Genomic DNA, 16461 nt, shown 5'->3' with positions numbered 1-16461 from the left:
GTGTGAGCTATTATTAAGTAATTACGATTTACAGCAACTTCGAAATGTGAGCGGGAGAGCGCGCTAAAGTCTTCGGTTCGCGAGCACATTTAACTGCAAGTATCGCTCGAATGATTGATCAGTAGCCACAGATTCTAGATGTGTTTTGGAGTGGCAGGGTATTCTTCAGTTAAGCTGGAAAGAGGACAAGATTGGTTCCTACAGGCCACAGAGGGCTTACAATTTTGTTGAAACCGCTGATAACATTAATTCTAAAGCCCACAAAGCCGATTTGAGGAAAGGCTACAAGCATTTAATGAAAATTAAGCCCGGCTGCCAAAAGCAAATGAGCTGTAGGGTTAACTACCAAATGATCATATGATCGTAAAGTTTTTGGAAGCCATCGGGATTGCTCGGAACTCTATTGTCTGTTGACTGCTTGTACATTTTATGGACAGTTCAGTCCCACAGGTATTCGCAACTACAGGAATTATGGTTAAATTTGCATTTGTAAGGGATAAACCGCAACCAATTAGAGTTCATAGAGAATCCACATGGGAGCTCTAGTGAGGCAAAATTAATTTATGCCAGTAAGTATGTCCTTAAAACAAAAGCCATTCTGCACCATCCTCTCACATCGGAAAACTTGCAAATGGCTGATCGTGTTTGAAATCACCCCATAATGCATTGCAAACCCTTGAGCATTGAGTACATCATGTATGCCTATCGATTGTGTCTCTTGGAATGCATGAATCTTTCATAGACATTACATTAGCTACGTATAGAAAATTAGCGGCCAAAAAAGTCTTGGAAATTTCTTTACAGATTTTATGCATTCAGTTCGTTTCTGAATAAAATTCCTACTTGATTTTTATCACTTAGTCACCAAATGGCTACTCGAGATTTTTTTTTTTTAATTTTAGGCCCTTGACTCTGACAGTTTGAGCCATATCCTGGAGCCCATTATGGGCTCCTGCCATATCATAAAGCAGAAGTGTTCATCTTTCATGTACTTGCCAAATAAAGTACTCTGCAGAAATTCCCTTATTATGCATTACCTGCATTGTGATATGCTGTTAGTCCTTCATGTAGTACCCTAGAGTCAACTTTGGTCAGGAGCCCATTACTAGGAGCCTGTAACTTCCATACTAAGCCTGTGTCACAGTATTTTTACAGACCGGTCTATTTTAAGACTTATTTTCCCACGAAAAAGGTCAGTTCTGGTCTATATGAGCGTGAATCAGTAAGGAGATAAATGGCGGCCTCAGGTGGACATGTTAACCTAATCTTCCAGTGAAATTATAAAGTCCGTGCTTGTGATTGGTCACTGAGGTTCTGCAGGGGTCTGAATTTGTGGTAAATCAAACTAAAAATAGATGGGTCTGTGAAAAGGCCGGGACAGGAATAATTGGGGTATTTGCACACTCCTAGTGATGGGCTCCTGCATTAAAGGGACACAGTCAGCTGGAGCACATGCACATTAGATGCCATTTCTTAGCTAATTTACATATCACAGAGATGCAATCCATACTGTTTTTAACCAAATATAATAAAAATAACATCATAGGATGAGCAAACGCACACTCAAAAACAGGTTTTTCAGTAAACGATTGAAAATCAAGCAAAACACTTAGAAGATTGAAGTAGTTTTCTAGATGTACTTTGATTTCAGGTTGAGGTGAACTTTTTTCAAAGTGAGAAAACAAGTGTCCAGGTCAGTGCGGTCCCAAAGCTGTGTCCCTTTAATGGTAGCATTCAATAGAAAACTAGGTTTGCTTGAAGAACATATAATCAGGAGATAACCAGGAGAGATTGGTGCAGATATCTTGTAGATAAAGTGATCTAATCATAAATGATAAATCAAATTTAAATGCAGTTTTGAATGATTTGTATTGAAAATCTTTACAGTATGCTAATGAATTTTATTATGCAAATCAATTATGCAAATTAATGTCCAGTCAAATTGATAAGATGTCCGACCAAAATGAAGATTTGAAAGGACACATGTCCTGTCAAAGAAGAAAAATTATTCCCGGTACTGTTTTATTCCAGTAAACACTAGTCTCACAGCATGATGTTATGTGCATTTAACTGCCATTCCCCTCCCCTCCCCTATACAATCATTCATTTTATTACTTCATTTTTTATTTTTGTTGAACTAAAGGGTGCCTTATGCCAAACAAAAGCAAAATGAATGGTTCTACTGAAGACTGGAGTTTACTTTCATGGGAAATGCTTGTACCCAAAGCAAAGGTACTTTATAACAATGCTTTTGGTAATGTAATATTATTGTGTATCATACTTGGAAGGTTCTGATTATTTACAGTAATTTGAAAGTGTTAAGTCATTTTAATCATCGCTAGTATCTCTGCTTCATGGTTCTATATGCATGTAAATTTTAAAATTTAACTTTAGTTAATTATTATTTGTGTGTTAATTGCTTCCAATATTGTTATTGCCTTTTAGTTGTCACCAGACAAGCGTCACCTGTTCTTAAAACTTAAGGACTGTGGTATAGTGTCTCACGTGAGATTAACCATTTATCCAGATGGAGGTGTTAGTCGAATGAGGTGTTGGGGTGTACCTGCTCTTCTTAACCATTCTAAGCTTTAATCCTTTTACATTTATGTCCCTCAGTCTTGGAGTGACAATGTAAATGCTAGTATTATACCTCCAAAATTATGTTTGTCATGGACTTGAATTGAGTTCTTACATCTAGAGTTGTTGTCACTTTATGTGGAATAAATAAATTTGTTCCAGTCAGGGTCTTAGTTAATGATTGTACTCACCAATCTTCTCATGCCGGCCTACAGGGTACGAGTCTCAAACCAGGTGAAAAACCTTAATTTCACATCTACTGACATGCCTATGGACCAAACTCTCACACCCAACTGAAAGATTTGAACTTTTACTGCATTAGCTTACCCGCTTCCAAAAAAATTGTAAACTTAAACTAGTGGAAGAAAAGAAAAGTCCATTTAAATAACGGTACACTGACCCAATTCTCTGAATTTCAGTGGAAAAGTCTGGCCCCCCACCCAGGTCCCCCAAATACATACTGCCGTAGTTACTAAAAGAAGGAATGACCTAAAACGACCAAAAATGATCTAGAATATATCTAAAATAAATCTAAAATCATCTAAAATGACCTAAAGTGATTTAATGATCTAAAATACACTTGACTGATTTCTAGAATGACCTGAAATGACTTTTAAACTTAACTGGAATGATTTAAAATAGTACTTCCAGTGATCTACAACGAATATCAGAACTGAGTGCTTTCCTAACTGAAGGCTGAAACGCCGAAGGTGCCGTGAACGAAACTGAATGACTCGAATACTAGCGAAAGTTTCCGGAAATTCCAAATGAAACTCTTGATGAAAGTTGGCTGGTCTCTGGACCACGGAGGATTATTACAGGGGCGTAGCCAGGGGAGGGTTCCAGGGGTTCCGGAACCCTCCCTTTGGGTTATAACTTAGAAAGGAAAAAACTGTTGGGGGTAAGGGTACAATGGTGCGTCTAACATGTTCTACTTGGCGAGGCGCACAAGCACTGATACGGGAAAAAAGTCCAAAAGCTGTGTACACACACTGCAGGGCTCACTGTCTAAACTTCGCAGTCGTTCACCCCTGTGATCAACCCCTTATAAGAAACATGCTTTTGGAACATTCAATGAAGTTTACAATTTTTTTAAGTATTCACCGAAGCGTAACTAGCTTTTGCTAACTGTAATTGAGAAAGAAATACCCGAGGTCAGCTAAACAAATGTGCTCAACTTGTGTCGAACTTAGTGGGTTGAAAGGTAAAAGGACATGAAGTTTTCCTTGCGCTTTTCCCATCTATAGTAAGAACATTAGAAGCTCTGTCAAATGCACGGCTGTGTGCAATTCAATTTGGGGAAATTGCGTGAAACGACCGGCTAAAAACTCACTTGAGTCTGGCTTGTCCCAATGCACATTCATTACAACAGGCAAATAGACGTTCGTAAAACAATCGACATTTTTGCACGAAAGCATCCAAGGTGCCTCCTTGAGGCAGTAATTCATGAAGCATGTAATGTATTCAACAACTTATTGTAGTGTAATCTGTTGCGTAACAATATTTCCCAGTAGCCTTCGCGGCACAGTGTGGAGACCTCGTGGTCGACCATGTAATGCTCTTCTATTACCCGCTTGATTAAACTGTTGTGTTGCTGTTCGTATCTGCCTGTTTTATGGCCCAATAATACCGCACTTATCCATTATTAATTTTGTTAGCATTTCTTCAGTTAGGAAGAGAGATTGCAATCCCCTCATGGAAATCCTGGTTACGTTTGGCACTGCTGAGATTATTGGAAACTTGTGCTCGAATTCAAGGAAATGCTATTGCTGAGGACATAAAATACCATATCTTCCGCGGGAGAACGCCCCCGGACCTCCCTAGCAAAGAGCGCCTTCGGCACTGGATTTTCCTTTCAATTGAATCAGCGATACTATGAGTACGAACCCCTCTATGCAAAATGCTGGCTACGCCCCTGTATTGCCGCAGGTTTCCGAGGACTTCCAAAGGTTTCTGACCTCCGCCAATAGGGAGCTTAAGCAAAGACGACGATGACGCCGAGGACGACGCCTAGTAAAAAAATAACATATTTTACCGGCGAAATTCGCGATTTTCTAGATCTGTTCGGTACGCCAATGGCTCTAAAAACGCGCTCAGGCTAAATATGCGATGACACCATTAAATTCCAAATGGAAATACGAGAAATTAGCCGTCGTCGTCCACGTTCCTTAAGGCTGCCGCACACTAGCCGATTTTTTTGTCGTAGAGCTGGAGATTTTTTGTCGGGGTCAAATCGGGTTAAAATTTGTCAGGACATCAGCTTGCCACACACTAACCGATTTTTTGTCTTCACTAACCGCGTTGAGGCTTGGAGCCGGGTCATCCAAAATCAAGATGGCGCCTATTCCACTGACGTGACTCTCATGACATTTCCATATTGGTTGAGGCGCGGGAGCCCCGACAAATTGTCTTTGTCCTCCGCACACTAGCCGACAAGGCCCGACAAGACGTTTTGGGATTTAGCACTGTCAGATATCGCCCGACAAGCCTGATCTTGTCGCAGACTTGTCTGAATTCACCGCACACTAGCCGACCAGTGAAGATTTTTTATCGGCCGACAAAAATCGGCTGGTGTGCGGCAGCCTTTAGACGACACAGAACTTTGTCATTTCACGTTCTTCTTTTGCAGAGGACGGCAAAGAAATGTACAAAGATTTATAACGCACGTGCACAGCCATTGTTTTGCTCATTAAACCTTTTGTTAGGTGACGTTTTCGTTGCCGTCGTCTTCGTGGTTTGCTTAATTAAGCTCCCTACTGATTCTAAGAGGCGTCAATGGCTTTTGCAGATTCTTAGATTTTTCAACCACTTGTTACATTGTGTTAAAAAAATTGCAGAGAGGAACTTGAACGACCGCTAGCGGCGAGATGAACGCGCTCGACAATCCTTCATACGCAAGGTAATTGTTTTGGTTGGGAAATAATGCGCTGCAATATACTTAGTCTTTGAATAAGTTTCCTTACCAATCAAAACCGCGTTGCTGGGAAAAAACTTGGAACTTCGTACCTATCGATGAAACTTCGCACCTATCGATGAAACTTCGCAACAATCAAAACCACGTTGCTGGGGAAAAAAACTAGGCACTTGACACCAATCAAAACTGCGGCTGTGATGCAGTAATTATCGAGAATTTCCTCAGAATTTACGGAAACCATCGGGACTTTTCGAGTCGTTTTCGGTCTTCCGGCAGTTCATAGCAGCTTCCTCGTATCAGCCTTTACTTTGGTAAGCACTCAGTTCTGTAATTCATTATAGAACACTGAAAGTCGTTTTACCTTGGTTCAATTAGTAGTCCACTTTCGATCACTTTAGACTACTGTACTTCTGCCAACCACTATCATTTGTAGTTCTTTTTGGTTAAGATCAAACGTCATATTAGCTCATTTTTACATCAGTAAAGGTTATTTTCGATCATTTTAGTGTCATTTTAAATCATTTTAGATTTATTTTAGATATATTCTAGATCAGTTTAGGTCATTTTAGATCATTTTAGGTCATTTTAGATCATGTTAGGTCATTTTAGATCATGTTAGGTCATTTTAGATCATGTTAGGTCATTTTAGATCATTTTAGGTCATTTAGATCATTTTAGGTCATTTTAGATCATTTTAAATCATTTTAGGTCAGTTTAGGTCATTCCTTGTTTTAGTAACTACGGCCTAATAGTAATGCACCTTTGGCGCTCGAGTAATTTTTGAGTTATTTTTGTGTGAAAAAAAATACCTCTTAGTCGGCGCGTCGGGTATGTTATGGACGGGGCAATAGGAGAGGGAGTGAGAGATGTATGTATGTCACACCAATCAGATTGGATCTACTAGGTAAATGGTATGTGAGAAGATTTGATCACGATAAAGTTCAGAACGGCCATATTTATTCTTCTATTAAAGAGGAGGAAGTATTCATATATTGGGCTTACTTCGACATTTTCTGTGGGTTAGGCTGAGAATTTTGTGGGCGGGTTTGATAATCTTTGCAACTGGATAATCAGTCAAAGAAACTTAGTGTTTGGTATATAACTACGAGCATGCGATGAAGGGTTAGCTTTTCCCATTAGATAAGGTTTTGAATTAAATGAGTCGTAACCGCTCTACTACTAGGTTTAACATGTGAATGAAAAACAAATTGATGTGGTTGCTATGATAGGATTGCTATGATAGGATCCATTGATAAGCGTCAATCGATAAGTTTCAATGTGAAAAGCGAGGAGACTACGATTAATTTCGTCAACAGAACAAAAAGATATTCTGTGACGATTTTACAATTATAATGGTTCTTGTTTACTACTGGAATGAGAAGATACGTTTTAATGAAACTAAATCTTTTCTCTTCAATGTTATCAGGGTTTTACCTTATTCATATTAATAACCAACACGAATTGTAGTTGGAGAAAAAGGAAATTTTCAGGTATGTGCAGTCTTGAGCGTTTTATTGTATTAAACACAAGGACTTTGGTAATTGAAATTAAAAACTGACGTGTATGTTGCCCGTTCGGGATTTTTAGTCCAGTTTGGAGAGGAGTGTGACAGTTACATACATACATTGGGTTTTCAGTAGAGCGCATAATTTTCAGTGTAATGGTGGCTAGTTCTGAACGAGATGAGTCTTGAGTTTTGAAGCAGTTCATGAGTTAGTAGTATGCAAATGGAACGAGATATTTTTAGTTTTAGTTACAAAGGGTAACTTGATACTTTTGTTTTTGACAAGGAGTAAATTCAATTAGAGGTCACGAATCGTCGCTTCTAGTTCTTAGGACATGTTTTAGAGGAGACGAGACTATTTAGATTTGAAACAGTTCTAACGTTTACGTGCAGGTAACGATTGTTTTCTTGTTCCATACAGATGTAACGAGATATTTTTATTTTTTAGTTACAAAGGGTAATTTGACACTCTTGTTTTTCACAAGGGAGTAAATTCAATTAGAGCTGACGAATCGTCACCACTTGTTCCCACGAGATGTTTGCTATCTTTAGTTACAAATGGTAACTTGACACTTTCGTTTTTTATATGAGAGTAAATTCAATTAGAGCTGACAAGTTATCGGCTATTGTTCCCAGGATATTAAACAAACAGAAGCTTTCACTTCTGGACGGTTTTTACGTCTCTGTAGTAGCAGTTTGATATTTTTATGTGATGGGCAATTTATGACATTCTTTCCAGTCCGATATTTTTAAAGGTAAAAAGTATGAAAACTGTTCGAATGTTCTTTGAAGTCGCGTGGCACCGAGTTAAAGTGCAATTTAATTAAATCAGACTTTCAACGTGTCAGGTAGGTTTTTTTCTCTTTCTATTTTCGGTGAAGTACTGTTGTTGCGTTGCGTTGTGTAAAAAGGGTAAACTTACGACTAGTATAAAACGCGAAAAGTTCTCTTAACTTGAGTATTTTTGAGCAAAAATTCCTCTTGGGGGTTGGAAGTGCTATGTGATCGGTGAATGAGGGAGTTATGCATGTGCGCGTGTCACACCGATCACAGTGTGGGTTGTATCAAAGAACGAATCAAATTGCCTGTTAGAAAATAAGATGGTATCTACATTAATTTGGAGACGTGTCAGATAACTGTAGTTTGTGAAGTCAAACATTTTATGGCTTGCTATTTAGTTATCTTACCATTACTGATGTAACATCCTATGTACATCATAAATTCCCAATATCTTTCTTGCTGTGCATCGCAACCAAAAAAAATTGTCAAATTAATCAAATCATTACTGTAAACAGTTCCAGGAGTGCTCCTATCTCCGAGACTTTTAGTTCACAGAAAAATAACTCTTGCACGCCTTGCGTGCCTATGTCTAAGTATTTCGTTGGGATATCAGTTAACTAGTGAGACAATCTCAGATAGTGCAGAGCGTAATTGATAGCTCTGGTACAGTAGTCCCATAAGTACTCACCCCTGCTCGGTTCACTTCCGCTTTGTGTTTACCTTGGTAGTCTGCTAGGGCTTTTCCCCTTTGCACTGTGTTTGTTTCAAGGTTGTATTTTCATTCAAGGTCCAAAAATTACGCACAAATTAATTACTACTGGTGTTTTACGTTGATTTTCGTTCATTTTAAATTCAATAATACGCTGAAGCAGCAAACTTGACAATTTAACTTTTCACGCCAACTTTGTAACTTGATACTTTTGTTTTCCTCGCAAAGGTATGTAATACTAAACCCCTGTTTTCTCCAAAACATACGGAAGATGTCCTTGTTTTTTGGAGATAAATGAAAGAAAGTTAAATATCTGATGTAGTGATGAAGAAACGGAGCAGAAACGATGTTGTTTTACTAAAAATGCCAATTTTTACCGATGAACAAGAACTAATTTAATTATCAGATAGTCACGAAACACCACTTTCTTCTTCTGTTGCCACCTTTGTTGTTAACAATAAAACAATTCAAAATTAACACACAACGATATTGATGGCTGAGAAGCATTTCAACGAAAAGTATTGAAGATAAACAGCGCTACTTGGCCGATATGAATGAGTCTCCTCAAAGACTGATTAAATTAATTTGCGCTTTCATTAGGTGCCACGGAGTCTGCAGCAATATTTGAGCACTTTCCTGGTTTCTTTTGTTACAAATTTACAATTTGCGGAGTATCAAAGCCACTAACTTGGGAACTTTTTGGTCTCTCTTACAGACACAATTAAGGCAAGAAATAAACAAGCCCTTGAGGAGAAGCAATACATTTCAACCCTGACAAGCACACTATTGTCGATTGAAAATAGCAGATGATATTTGTTGAACCGATCTGTGTGTAATTCTAAAAGCTACGCGGCCACAGTAACGTTTCACTTTTGCAATAAAAAGGGACAATTGGCGCTACCTGAAAAATAACTGCCGTCCTTGGTCACATGACATGATATATAAAATACTGCGTGGAAAGATAGTGTATAACACTAACGACGCTAGAACGCATGCGTCTTACACGTTGAGCTCTACCATAAGGAAAACCACAACATTTGTGCGTGATTCCGTATGCAATGTATCCTTTACCTAATATAGAAGCCACGAACGCTAACTAATCTGCACATGCGTTTAGGACAGATTAGTTTTGTTCTAAGGAGAATGGTACCACAAGGAGAGCAAGGGGTTACCTGAAACAAATATATAACTTGGCGATGTTGAAAGCTAAGTGACGGCGATGGAATGTGTTTTACGTAGAGTACACATGTACCTTTCCCACCCTACCCCCACTACTTCCTTACCTCTAGACTAATCAATTAATTGAAATTAATTAATTAAACAATCATTAAAGTTTACACCTTAGCGCAATAGCGCCATAGGGCCATAGCGAAATAGCGCCTTAGTTCCTTAGCGGCAGGCAGCTCCCATAACCATCCCGATAGTGCACTCTGCACTAACTAGTGAGACAATCTCAGATAGTGCAGAGCGCAACTGATAGCTCTGGTACGGTAGTCCCATAAGTACTCACCCCTGCTCGGTTCACTTCCGCTTTGTGTCTACCTTGGTAGTCTGCTAGGGCTTTTCCCCTTTGCAGTGTGTTTGTTTCAAGGTTGTATTTTCATTCAAGGTCCAAAAAATTACGTACAAGTTAATTACTCCTCGTGTTTTACGTTGATTTTCGTTCATTTTAAATTCAATAATACGTTGAAGCAGCAAACGTGACAATTTAGCTCTCCACGCCAACTTTGTAACTTGATACTTTTGTTTTCCTCCCAAAGGCATGTAATATGAAATCCTTGTTTTCTCCAACACACGGAAGAAGTGCTTGTTTTTTGGAGGTAAATGAAAGAAAGTTAAATATCTGATGTAGTGATGAAGAAACGGAACAGAAACGATGTTGTTTTACTAAAAATGCCAATTTTTACCGATGAACAAGAACTAATTTAATTATTAGATAGTCACGAAACACCACTTTCTTCTTCTGTTGCCACCTTTGTTGTTAACAATAAAACAATTCAAAATGAACACACAACGATATTGATGGCTGAGAAGCGTTTCAACGAAAAGTATTGAAAATAAACAGCGCTACTTGGTCGATATGAATGAGTCTCCACAAAGACTGATTAAATTAATATCCGATTTTGATTAGGTGCCACGGAGTCTGCAGCAATATTTGAGCACTTTCCTGGTTTCTTTTGTTACAAATTTACAATTTGCGGAGTATTAAAGCCACTAACTTTGGAACTTTCTGGTCTCTCTTACAGACACGATTAAGGCAAGAAATAAACAAGCCGCTAAGGAGTATCAATACATTTGAACCCTGAACACAGGCGGCCCAAGCTCTTAATGTTATCCTTTTTTTTTTTCCTTTTTATGCGAACGTTCAGGCTAACGTGACATATGGCATGTACTATTACATAACGACCGAATTTGACCACGCGAAACATGACTCTCGCCTTGCAGCATACGGAGGTGTTGTGTTACCACGGTTTGAATTTATAAAGGTTTGTATGGGAATGCAACGGCTTTGCTTGAAAAGCCAATTATTCTTATATTTTGTGAATAAAATCTACTTACTCTGTTGCTGTGTTTTATTCTTTGTTGTTTGCCAGCTCCTCGGGCCGATCTAACGCGATTTCGGCGAGTTATCGTTCTGTGGGTTCCACTACTAAAAGAAAGACAAGGCCGGACACTGATTTCCGGAGTGCCCGCCGCTCGAAGCGAATAAATCCACTGAAAATAACCCTGCCGGCTCAATTCCTCCGTAGAATCGAACAAGAGATGTTGAAGTTCCATGTCAGTTCACTCGCTAAGCGATTCCGTCCACAACGCCTTCGCAACGATACATTTATTTGGAGATTGTTTCGCTCGCAAATTCGAAAACAGCCGCGTCACAAAAGTTAGGACACTTTCGCGTTGTTGGGTAACTATAATTAGCCCGACCGGGGGTAGTCAGCAACGATTTGTCAACGGTCAAACCAAAATGCTCCCCGGGTAACCGGGCACTCCCTTTATGGGTTTGGCAAATAAAGCACGTGAATACCCTTTAAGACCGCGAACATGAAGTACTGCAAATGGGCACTTTGTAGTTGGGGTCGTGTGACCAAATTTTTCCTAAAAAATTTTTGTATTATGGGCTATAACTTAAAGAATGCCGGAAATGGAAAGAGCGCATCGAAAATACCAAAGTGGCCAAGTTTGAGGCCCCAGGAATTAACGAGTGAGTTTACACCACAGTTTGAATTTTCGGAAAATTTATAGGATTTCTATGGAAAATGTTGCTTGGGAGCAAGGCCTTGCTCTCCAACAACTTTTTGCATACAAATCTTCATATTCTTATTCTTTCAAAAATTGAGACCGTCATAAAATCTCATTCTCTGTTGATGGGGGCCTCAAACTTGGCCATTTTGATATTTTCGACATGCTTTTACCATTTCTGGCATTATTTTTAGTTATTTATTTTGTTTTTATTTTTAAATAAAATAAAAAAAATAAATGAATAAATTTCTGGGATTCGTTCAGTTATAGCCAATAATTTTGTGAAAAGTAGCTCACGTGATGGCTTACCTGCAAAGGGCCTATTCGTTAGCGTTACACTTTGCTGATTTTTTCTTGTTTCACCCACGACTACGAAAACTTCGAAATATGCGGTGTTTTGAATGCAAATCACGGACCATGGGGCCTCTCGAGACTTTCGGAAACAAAGTGGTAGTTGGATGGAGGTTTAGGTTTCGGTAAAGAGCGCAGCTATGGACATCTTTGGACGACAACGAATCGACCGGCCACAGGAAGAAAGTAGTGTGTTGAAATGAACGCGTTATCATCTGGGACAAAAGGTAAGCCTTCCTCCTACTCTGTACAGAAATGACTTTAGTCAGTCTAACATCAGAACTGGGTATGGAACTGCTCTGTACATTAAGAATGATTTAAATTGCACTGAAATTCCGTACAGATTTAATGTAAATAATGTGGAAATTACTGTAACAGTTCTTAGCCATCCAGTTCCAAATATTCATGGGGTGGGTATCTACCGGTCAAAAACTGTTAGAATTTCACAACTGATTGAAGCTCTTACTCATCTCCGTAAGTCAGTATTCTGAGTATTGACAGAACCTACAATTCCTACTATATTGCCTGGAGATTTCAATATTAACCTGATGCAGGAAACTACGGAACAAAAAAGCTCTCAAAGCATTTCTAATCACAAACAGAGGCTACAGACAGTTGATTAACCGGGATACTACTGACTAGCGTACACAAATAGATCACTTTTGTACAAAAATACCACAACATGTGCAATCTACCGGTACACTGGAGTCCTACTGTAGTGATCACAAGCCTATATGCCTGAACCACAGTAATGCAGAATGTGAAACCTACAAATCACGCTACAACTGAAAAGTTAATTTTTTCATACAAAAAAGGAAAAATACATATTTCATGTGCACTAAGAAAACAGAATTATTTATTGCGTAGATAGACAAATAATATTTTTCGTTTACTCCCTTTCTGTTTTTGACACTCCCAACTTCTTGAACGTTATGTAACTTTGCTATAATTTGCATAATAGAAATACAGAGATTTGAAAAGGAAATTCATATTTTTCCACGACTTCTATGTTATGCGACCGTTATTTCGGCTTTCCACCATTGGCTCTTGGTAAGTTAATGTTGCTTGGAGTTTATCTTCAATCTTCGCAAACAGAATCAAGTTCTGGTGACCTACAAGACAGGAGGATTTGTGAGTATTAATTCTGATTTCGCGTCTTGTCGTAACCCCCCTGAGGACTTAGGCTGGCATTTCTTGCCTAACCCAGGGTAAGCAACGTCTTGCGAAACTTTCCTCGCTTTCTTCTCTGCCTTGTGGTTTTTCTTTGGCTCTCTCCGTTTTCGGACTTGAGCCATTTTCTCTCAAACAATCGCATCAGTGTTCTGATTGCCTTGTGTATTTCTTCTTGTGGGTTAAGCTCGGCCACCCATCCGGCCGCCCATCCGGCTGCTTGCCCGTCTTATTTCCTTTGTGGTTTCTTGTTCGCCGGTGCTGGCCCATCTAGCTGATTAGTTAAGCCGGGTCACCCATCCGGTTGGGTGTCCCGCCCATCCGGGCTTAACCTTCTGGATCGCCCCTTTGGGTGTGTTTGTTTTGCATTTTCCCCTTTTTTTCTAGTCATGCCTGGCAACTATATGACTTGCACGGCTGATTTAAAGGTTAATTGTTTTGCTGAGGATGCCTCTAATGCGGATATTGCAAAGTCTATCGTGGAGCATTTTGCTGCTCAAAACATCAAAGTTCTTGCCATTCAGCAATGTCCTAACAAGGTTGCCCGAGTCACCTTCGAAGATAGGACTGCCTGTGAGATTGTACGACTTAGGGGTGAGTTGGATATGAACAGTGTCAAAGTGGCTGTGGTCCCCCCTCCCTCCTCCCCCTCCAGACTGGGTCAATGTTGTTGTTTATAATTACCGCTATGATGCGCCAAATTCGTACATTAGCGATGCGCTAGGTTCCTTTGGTACTATTCAAGGTGTTCGTTTCCAACATTGGACCAATCTTCCTGAAATTGCGACTGGTACGCGTGTTGTCCGTATCAACCTTAAGAGTTCTATCCCTCGGTTTGTAATGATTAATTCGTACCGTTGTAAGATCTGGTATCGTGGTCAGCCTACTTATTGTGACATCTGTAAGGAAGGCACTCACATTGCCTTCAGTTGTCCTTACAAAGGGAAATGCTTAGCTTGTAAAGGGGTGGGGCATTTTGCTCGCAATTGTCCCACTGTACGCTTCAAGTGTAAAGGGGGTCACGCTTCTGACTCCTGTCCTAATCGTCGTCGTTGGGAGCAAGTTGTGCTCGATGATGATGACTTCCAATCGGTTACCTCAGATGTTGATGTTGGTAATGTCGTCGCTAATGACTTGGGTGGTGTCGCTACTGAAGTTAATGATGTAGTTACGAATGTTGCCGACCCTTCTCCTGCTGATGTCTCTGCTGCTGACGGTTCTGCTGCTGATGTTACTGCTGCAGATGATTCTGCTGCTGGTACTTCTTCCGCTGATCCTGCTGTTCGTAGCAGGGCTCGTCTTTTTGATTTTTTGTCTCCGCGACCTTTGCAGACGTCTGATGCCTCCCATCTCGTTTCGCTTCCTGTTGATGAGAGGTTCAACCAGGTGAACGAGCTTCAGAGTCAGTCGGATGGTTCCCCAAGTCAGTCGGTTTTGGTTGGTTTGTCTGGGGTTGTGAACGAAGCCTGTGAAACTGTCCTCCAGACTTCTCATAGCCTTGTTGCTGTTTCGTCATCTGGTGAGAGTTGTAGTGTGCAATCTCAAGATAGTGTTATGGTGGAACCTTCGTCTGCTCGTAAGCGTGTCGCTTCTGATCTTTCGTCCTCTGATGGTAGTTCTCGGTCCAAATCCAAAGCGCGTGGCCGCAAGGCCTCTCGCATTCCAGGCCCCCATTTACCTTCTGGTGTTTCTGCTGCTGCCAATCTCGCTTGTTGGAGGTCCTCCTCGAACTTGAAGCCTTCCTCCAAAACATGATGGCTTTTTCCGCTTTTATTGCTTTATTGAATGTTTTTGTTGGTTTGGCTGGTTCTATTGTTGTCCAAATTCTCAATTGTGTTGTTCTTTGGTCCAAATTTCCAGTTATTATCTGTGTGAAAATAGGAATTGATGTTATTAATATCTGTTGCTTAGTTAATTTAACTAAACTCCGTAGTATACCAATTGTTCCAAATTCCAAATTATCGTTTACCTTCTGATGTTTCTGCTGCTGCCAGTTTAGCCCGTTTAAGGTCCTCCTCGAACTTTAAGTCGTCTTCCAAAACGGTTCTTTTGTTGTCCTAACTCCCAATTGTGTTGTTCTTTGGTCCTAATTTCCCATTATTATTTCTAGTGTATACTTTAACTTATTTCACAACTTAAGTATGATAATTGTAGTGAATGTAGGAATAAATATCAATAACATATATTACTTAGTTAATCTAACTAAGCTCTGTAGTGTACCAATTGTTGCTGTTGTATGTCTCTGGTTCCAAATTCCAAATTATTTGTGGCGTCTGGGTCCAAATTGTGTCTCAATTTACTTGTTCTGTGCCAAATTCCAATTGTTGTTTGCTGTTCTCCACCTTCTCTCCCACCATGGCCTTGTCTGTCCTTTCTCTTCACTGCAATGGGATTAGAGACCAGTCTACAAGGACTGGCCTCATTCAGTGGTTGCGGTCCTTGCCTCTTACTGTTGGTGCGGTCTGTCTGCAGCAGACTCACTGTGTCCCCCTAGCAGATTGTACCTCGTGGTTTTCCTCTTCTGGTTTCTTGTCTCGTGTTTCTCCTGGTTCCAATGACTCCCGTGGCTGTGTAATCCTATATCGTCCCTCGTTTTCCCTTGTGGACTCGTGGTCTGACGCAGATGGCCGCCTTCTTCAATATCAGTTTTCCTTCTATGGCAAGTCGTTTCGTGCTTGTTGTCTCTATGCGCCTAATCGCAACCCTGATCGTGACCAGTTCCTTGAGAATGTTTCTCACGGGATTGATCCTTCTGTCCCCACCCTTCTTGTGGGTGACTTTAATACCGTTTTTGATCGGTTAAAGGATCCTGGTGGCTCTGATCCACTTGATTCCAGTCGTGAGAGCTCTGTTCGCTTGGCTGCCTGTTTGACACTTGCTGTGTCGTTGATATCTGGCGGTACCTTCACCCCGACTCTTCTGGCTTTACTTGGACTAGGTGGGATGGCTCTATAGCCTCCCGAATTGACCTCTTCGGGGTACCCTATGTTTGGGTGCCTTCTGTTTCCCCCTGTGACATTGTGTCCTGTCCTTTTTCTGACCATTGTGCTCTTCTTTTGTCGTTGTCTATTCCTGATGTTGTTCCCCCTGGTCCTGGATTGTGGAAATTAAATACTTCTACTTTATCTGAGGTTGAGTATTGTGATCTTATTACTGTTGCCTGGCATAACTGGCGCTCCTCAGTCTCTCGTTTCTCTTCCCTTGCCAAGTGGTGGG

General features: G+C 40.3%; 1 protein-coding gene across 4 annotated transcripts in view; it reads left to right on the top strand.

Annotated features, from left to right (window-relative positions):
* Nucleotides 1-7433, top strand: part of LOC145479998 (allantoicase-like) — a 192597-nt gene extending 185164 nt beyond the window's left edge. For 3 of the 4 annotated variants that reach the window (XM_081458484.1, XM_081458487.1, XM_081458486.1), the window contains exons 12-13: nt 2144-2232; nt 2446-7433. In XM_081458484.1, the coding sequence (XP_081314610.1) occupies nt 2144-2232; nt 2446-2592 (236 nt within the window). In that variant the 3' untranslated portion in view covers nt 2593-7433. The remainder of the gene's footprint in view (nt 1-2143; nt 2233-2445) is intronic. The other variant, XM_081458483.1, reaches the window with a different exon arrangement.
* Nucleotides 7434-16461: the final 9028 nt, after the last annotated feature.

Source organism: Orbicella franksi, chromosome 2 (assembly GCF_964199315.1).
Source record: "Orbicella franksi chromosome 2, jaOrbFran1.1, whole genome shotgun sequence".
NCBI classification, from domain to species: Eukaryota; Metazoa; Cnidaria; class Anthozoa; order Scleractinia; family Merulinidae; genus Orbicella; species Orbicella franksi.
Note: the sequence above shows the minus strand (reverse complement) of the source record. Positions and strands in the feature narration are given on the sequence as shown.